Genomic DNA, 7,881 nt, shown 5'->3' on the forward strand with positions numbered 1-7,881 from the left:
TCTAAGATTTTTCCAAAACATACTATATTTTTAGGTCACCCTGTAGATGGTTTGTAATGAGTCAACCACTTCTTTCATTAAAATTTAAAATTGTTCTGTTTATACATTATTACGGTATATAAAAATCATTTTTTCGTCCTTTGGATTAAAAGTGTTGAGAAGAAAACCTCATGTCCAACCGCTCCCATAAGCTCGTTCCACTGTGCGGCGAACCAGCACACCTCCACAAACATGCAAATATTGAAGGGTTCGTCAGTATTTCGAGTACGCTAGCTGGCTCAAGTCGCATGATGTAGGTTAGATTTCGTTTATTTTTGTTCGAACCTTTAAATCGTTTTAAATATGAATGAAAAAAAGCTTATTTTACTGGTACAAAAGTATTCAGAGCTGTGCGATACGAGCCAAGCATTTTATATATAGAGACCAAGAAAGAAAAGATGCAATATGGGAGTCGATAGCAAAAAAAAATAATTAAATTTGATTTGTGACATTCGAAAATATTGGAAAAACTTTTCTTCGAATCTTTTTAATTCAGGAAACAAATAATGAAATTCGCCATATTGCTTTCTCTTTTGATTTATAGGGTGAACCCAAAATCTTCTTTTTTTCTTAGCTTCCTTCTCTTCCTCCTCTTCTTCACACAACATGGCTAAAATAATAATTTCTTCCTCTGAACCACTCATTTTCAATACTTCTATGTTGCACGCTCTAGTAGTTGAGCCTGACAACTGTACTTTTTTCGAAACTCTCGCTTATGTTGCTGGTCTGTGGCGGTAAAGTGTGCGACGTAATGCATGATGCAGGTTTGTGCTGTGCTGGTCCGTACTGGTCCGTGTAGGTATAGTGTGCGCGATCTTTAAAAAGTAATTCCTGGACCGTATTTTTTATTACGAATATGCCATCCCCTAAGTATTAAACTCCGCTCCGCCGCTGCATATAAACGCGTTTAATTCAAGGCTGCAGTGTAACACTTCAAGTTTTTAATGGGCTTGAAATTGCTTTTTATTTATTTTATTTTATATTGTTGCTTTTCCAGGTCATGGACGATCGATGGGAGGCTGAAGTTGTGGAGTATGGCGCCATCAATATTACGGGTTTCCGCATTGTGGACTCGTCCAGGAAACACGTCAGAGATTTTCTGGAAGGGTAATGAGTTACTGAATGTTTAATGTTTTTTTTCGAATGTATGAAAGACTTGAATAAATTTTGTTTATCCAACAGCCTCTACTTATACAGGGTGTGATTTGGTTTCGTTTTGAAATGGTGTAAAAAAAATCGGGGGGTAATAGTACTCCTAAACATAGTAAAAAAAGTTCCTATAAGTATAGGGCGGAAAATGCATATTAAAGGTGCAGCGTTTTTTAAACAACTACCACTGCGAACGGCAGCTTTTCATCGGAGAGCAGTCGTGGATAAGGTATTTCACTGGAAAGAAAATTAATCAATAATAATAAACAAAAGATATATAGATATTGGGCGCCAGGCATGTACAGAGAAAGAAAACACAGTTGTATAATACTTAAAACTAATGACTATATTTATTCGTGATGAATTCTGATGGTAAATAGCATTGTACAATTAATATAATTATTATAGTGGTTACTTGTTGAGTAAAACTATATATGTAAATAATATTAAATACGTTCTATGAAAAGACTATAAAGAAAATACAATGCGTGTAACGTTATAGAAAATATAGGAAAAGTAGCATTACTTTATTTAAATTGTTAAATTTATACGGTGTTAAATCAGATGTGTTGCAACCTGTAGATTCTAGAATCTATCTCGTTATTCATCTGTTAGTATAGCGTAATAATAATGTCTATAGAAAGTAATACTATTACAATGCGTGATATTATGAAATCTAAAATCTAAATCACACTTTTACTACTGCATCGACATAAATATCCTTAATAATCTAACCACTAAATATAGTCTGTACGCTATTGTTTAAAATGTACGTTACTGTTTAAGACTGAAAACATTTTAGATGTTAAATGCAAAACTAGAACTTAAATATACACTTAGCTGTTCTTTTATGTAACCCTGCTTCAAACAGTAGCAGCGCGAGGAGGTCTAGCATCTCTGTACTGTCTGTCGGCGATCCAGGCTTAGAAATGGGGGTGAAGCAGCACGGGGCTCAAGCCACATCCACGCTGGGGCACTCTATGTGTAAGACAAATCAATCCTACTGGGGACACTTGTCCATGGGACATCCGTCCATAAGATAGTGGCACAAGAGAACACTACTAGGACCTTGAAAAATAGTCCATACCTTGGACACATGTCCGTAAGACTCTCGAAATACTTCCGAGGGCTCAATAAATAATAAACAATCTGTCCTTTCTTCCAAATGACATTCTGGAGGACAAAAGCAAAGGGACGCCAACGTGCCAGCCAAATACAAATACAAGTTGGGACATCCGTAACTCTACCCTGTTGCTTTGAAATAGCAGCTGATTCAGATTATACAGCAAGATTTAAATAATCACCATTTCTAAAAACTGGGATAAAACAGAGCGTCAAAACAAAGTGAGGTTAAGCACGGAGAGTTGACAGAAGCGATGTTGACAGCGCGCGCCTTCACAGAATAGTAACAGGGTTGTGTCGAACGATCACAGGGTTGGCGACCAGGGAACGTACAAATTACGCGTCAAATAATCTATCCGGCCTGAACGAGAGGGAATCCGGTGATGATAGGCCCCCAGACATCATATATTATAAATAAAAAAGACATGTAACGAACTAAAAACGTTACAAAGGAGTTAGAGGTACTGCAAGGGTGAATTTAAAAAACGGTTGTTTTGAAATTGTAGGCTTAAAAACATTAGCGTAACTAGCAATTTATACTGGGGGTGGCCTGGGGGGCCAGGGGGGGTATGAGCCCAGTGGGGGGCCTAGGGCTTTTGTTTTTTTTATAAATGAAAAATAATTTTAAAAAACACACTTTTTGAATAAAACGTTTACATGAATTTCTCTATCAATAAATTTCAAAGACTTGGTTATCAAACCATATTCCCATAGATTACTTAAATACCTACAAATTTTCTAAAAAAATAAAAATTAACACATTTTTTGAACACAACAAAATTATATTAACTATACAAAACTAGAAAACGTCATTTTTACTGCATCACAAGCAAATAAAAATTAGTACGTAGCCAAGAGTCATAATTCACAATTTCTCTGGGGGTGCCCAGCAGTACCTGGGGGGGGGCGGCACCCCCAGCCTCCCCTGTAGTTACGCCAATGTTTAAAAAACGAGATAAGACTTCAAAAATAAATCCTCTGTCATAAATTTTGACGCTAAATCAAATGGTGATACTGAAAAATTATTGGGAAAAGCGGAAAGGGTAGTTTTTGTAAGGGTAGGGGGTTATTTCATGAGTAACTTTTTTGAGGTTATTTTTTTTGCAACGTGTGTTCATTTTTTGAAAACTACATACTTTTTCCTCAAAATAAAAACACTAAATCACCACAATACACCAAAACACTTTTACTTTTACACTGGACGCGCGTTTCGCTAACCATGTTAGCATCATCAGCAGATGATTATAAACTGTTTATAATCATCTGCTGATGATGCTAACATGGTTAGCGAAACGCGTCCAGTGTAAAAGTGTAAAAGTGTTTTTGTGTATTGTGGTGATTTAGTGTTTTTATTTTGCTGTTTAACACCAAAGGTTCCAAACCCTCAACTGTAATACTTTTCCTACAAAAAAGGTACTCTTGTTGCACATCGCCCAGAGCGATGGTTTTCGAGAAAATTGAAAGCAAAGAGATTGCTCTGATGGGTTGCTAACTGGTTAATCAACCTAAACTTATGAAAATTATGGCGATTCAAAAGTAACCAAGTAGTTATTAAATAATTAATTGGAAAATCAAAATTTCATGATTTTTAAAACATCTTATTGCTTTAAAGACGAAATAAACTTTTTTGTTTATAAAAAAAATTGGTTTGCTCAGTGCCGATTAATACTGAAAAGCAACTACGGCAACGCATTATTGATTGTTCCAGTCAAAGTCGGACAACACCAAGGATATTCCACAGAGCATCTACGCAGATCGTGGAGAAGAAGATCAGATGTCTACATTGAAATGAATGGTGGTCACTTTGAACATTTACCATGAATGAATTAAGGAATGCATTATTTTAATAAGGAATTTTGGTAATAGGATTATTTCGTTTTTTAAAGCAATAAGATGTTTTAAAAATCATGAAATTTTGATTTTTCAATTAATTATTTGATAACTACTTGGTTACTTTTGAACCTTCATAACTTTCATAAGTTTGTGTTGATTTATCAGTTAGCAACCCATCAGAGCAACCTCTTTGTCTTCAATTTTCTAGAAAACAAGAGTATCTTTTTTGTAGGTTTTTGTAGCGTTTTTTAAATTCACCCTTTCAGTGCCCCTAACTCCCTTAATATGCATTTTCCACCCTATACTTATAGGAACTTTTTTACTATTTTTAGGAGTACTATCACCCCCCGATTTTTTTTACACTATTTCAATGACACCCTGTATAGACATCACTCACATGTACGTGAGGAGGGAAGTGTTTCATTCCTGTCGAGAGATTAACTAGATCTCGAGACAATAATGAATACTTTCATCCGAGGTTTGTGTACTATTTTATTTACAACCCCATCATTAATTAATAAATAGGGACAGTATTTTATTTTGAAAAAAAAATAAATATGCGAAAATGTGTTATTTCCTCTTTTGGCATTTCAATATCTATAGTTACCGGTTGGTTGTTATGGCGCAAACTTTCAACACCAAAACAAACAACTAAGTGACAGTTTTGAATTTCAAAACTTTGTTCCAAACCAAAACCATAGATAAATGCAACAAGTTTAGATTGGAAAGCCCGTAAAAATTTCAGGTCGCGAAATTATTTTGGGTCGCGACCGTTATACGCGATCTGGCGCTGCTATAGCGGTCGCTAAGAACAACGGCAAACAAAAACAGAAATAATTTTCTCTTGTCAAAGTCAGAATCTTCAAAAATCATAATAATCTTTCAAAATCTAAACCGCTCTCATTTTTTCTCTCCGAGCTCTCAAACCGCTCGGAATTTCTTTAATTCCGAAAAGTGTTTATAGCGTCCATTTTCAAAGTAATTATTGCTATCTTGTGAGTTTAATTCAAAAGTTTTATTTACTCCAACCGGTGATAATTGTGAAAAAGTGGCATTAAAAACTTAAAAAGCTGTGCTGTGGACTGTGAACTGCAAAAACCATCGTGGATCGTGGCATAACGTCGGTTTCCAATGTTTCATAGGTATTTCATACATGCGTCCTTATATAAAATAAAGTTTCTTGTATGCAACACACTGTATTTTATTTATAAAATTAAACGAAAATAATAATAAATTTGAATAAACAATATTTGGCGATATAATTCCGGAAAAAGCCGAACCGCTCCGAAATTTTCAAAAGTTTTGGGTCGCGACCGTTGCGAGAATAGCGCCAAATAGTGTTTACATTGTCCTTATGGGCACTTTCCAATCTAAACTTGTTTCATTTATCTATGACCAAAACGCACATCTATATTGTATAGTAACATAAACGCACACTGCTAATTTATTAATTCGCAACAATGAAAGTAGAACTGGTAGATACTTTTAAATCGATTACTCTTCAGAGATTGGACATGAAACAGCTCTGCTGTTGGATAAAATTTTGTATGGCACTCACGTGTTATAATCTCTCTGTAATTAACATCATTATAATTTCCTTGATACATAAATAACTATAACAAAACTAAACTCATGAAAATAATCTTTTTTAATTAATTATCTTATTCATTAGTTGGAAGCGTTTGGACCCGAGCCAATCTGCTGGTGCCGGACGTGATTCCATATCCGCTCAAGCAGCTCTGATGTACGACGCAGTATCCGTTCTGGTGGAGGCTTTCAATAAAATCTTAAGAAAAAAGCCGGATAACTTCAAAAACATCAACAGCAGATCGGGAAGGGGGCAGCTCTACAACAATGGCAGCAAAATTCTGGATTGTAACCATTCCTCTGGAAGAGTTAACCCGTGGGAGCACGGTGATAAAATATCCAGATATTTGAGAAAGGTATTTATTAAATTATACAGGGTGTGAGTAATTAAATACGAAAAGGTAACGAGTAAAAATAAACTAGAGTGACATAAAAAATAGTTTGGATGTGACAGTTTTACATTACGACGATTGAACTTGTTTCCATGGCTAACTAAGTGAAATTGTTTTAAAATGATAAGAATTGGATTGAATTAACTCAGTAATTATTTGAAAAAAAAAAACATAGCTTATATCGCTGAAAAGCTTAAAAAATGGCGCTTTTTATGAAGCCATGGCCCATTATGGTTTCCATTTAAAAAACATTATGTCTGTGTCATATGTCAAAAATGACAGGCTTTAGAAATAATCGGAGAAGACAAACTCATTAAGGATGTAATTATCTACAACTTTTATCTGAAAACTTTCTGTCTAAAATAGATTATAATGGAATTAGGGAAAATTTTTAAAATAGCCAAAATTTGTTTTTTTCGAAATATCTACTAAGCCATGGACTTTTTCAAAAATCTGAAAGGCGCATATTTATGACCCCACAAAACTGCCATTCTGTTCCCATTTAACCGACCCTCTATCTCCAGTAGTTTCCGAGATACCCATAGAGAACATCGAAGGAAACTCACCCTGTATAAACACGATATAACGTTGAAAAGCAATTTAGTCTTGATTTTTTAAATAATATACATAGGGTTGAATTTAAAGTAACAAAGATTTAAGTAACTTAGTACCTAGTAGAAAAGCAGTAGAAAAGTATTCCTTTTAATGACTCAGCATTTTTTATCTAGGCCTCAAATGATCGCATTATTTATGTATGAAAAAATAGCAATCGCAATGACCAATTTCTTTCCATTTTTTGCGATATTATCAAAGGGAATTAATAGTTCACGTGTGCGCTGCTGATTAGATCTCACGCAATTTTTTTGCCTCTGCAAAATAAAATAATTTCGAACTGTAGGGGCGTGCATATTTTTATTGATATCATTCATCAAATATCACCACCAGGAAATTGGCTTCAGCTCTGCTTATAAATAAAGTATAACGTGCATTACATGCAAATTTTGAACTCTCCAAGTATTTGGTTCCCCTATTGATTTTACAGCAAATTTGTAAATAGGGGTTTTAAGGGTCTGCGTATGTAGAATACACATGCCAAGAACAATTTTGGACAAGCCGATTTTACCTTACCAAGAAAAATTGCATCTATTATTAAATTTAAATTGATAACAATGCAAAACCAGATAAATGTCAATATACCTGAAGCATAGCATATTATCATAGATAAAAGAAATCAATTTAGATTGGAAAGCCCATCAAAATATATAATTGTTTTTTGGTCGCTACCGTTGTATGCGATCTGGCGCTAAGAACAACCGCTAAGAATAACACAAATAATTTTCTCTTGTCAAAGTCAGAATCTTCAAAAATTATAAAATCTTTAAAAATTTAAACCGCCCGCATTAAAAAAATACCGAAAAGTGTTTAAAGCGTTTATTCTCAAAGTAATTATTGCTATCTTGTGAGTTTAATTCAAATCTGACTTACTCAAACCCGTGATAATTATGAAAAAGTGACATTAAAAATTAAAAAACTGTGTTTTGAACTGTGAACTGCTGAAACCATCGTGGATCTCATACGCGTCCTTATACTAAGGGCTGGCAAAGGTTAGTCTTGGGTCGAGATTTCAGTATGTAAGAAGAGTACAATGCGTTTATAATGTACTGAACAAAGAGAGGGCAGTAAACACGTTGCCAAACGTATGAAATAAACCGAGAAACTGTGCACATCGCTAAGAGACGTGGAAGGGGATATAGCAGAT

General features: G+C 34.6%; 1 protein-coding gene across 1 annotated transcript; it reads left to right on the forward strand.

Moving 5' to 3' along the window:
* Window positions 1–797: 797 nt before the first annotated feature.
* Window positions 798–6,113, forward strand: LOC115881200 (glutamate receptor 1-like). The gene is made up of 3 exons (XM_030898610.1): window positions 798–803; window positions 1,037–1,146; window positions 5,816–6,113. The coding sequence occupies exons 1-3, from the start codon at window positions 798–800 to the stop codon at window positions 6,111–6,113; spliced, it is 414 nt and encodes a 137-aa protein (XP_030754470.1).
* Window positions 6,114–7,881: the final 1,768 nt, after the last annotated feature.

Source organism: Sitophilus oryzae, unplaced genomic scaffold (genome assembly GCF_002938485.1).
Source record: "Sitophilus oryzae breed Bouriz unplaced genomic scaffold, Soryzae_2.0 scaffold_1701_pilon_pilon, whole genome shotgun sequence".
Lineage (NCBI taxonomy): Eukaryota > Metazoa > Arthropoda > Insecta > Coleoptera > Curculionidae > Sitophilus > Sitophilus oryzae.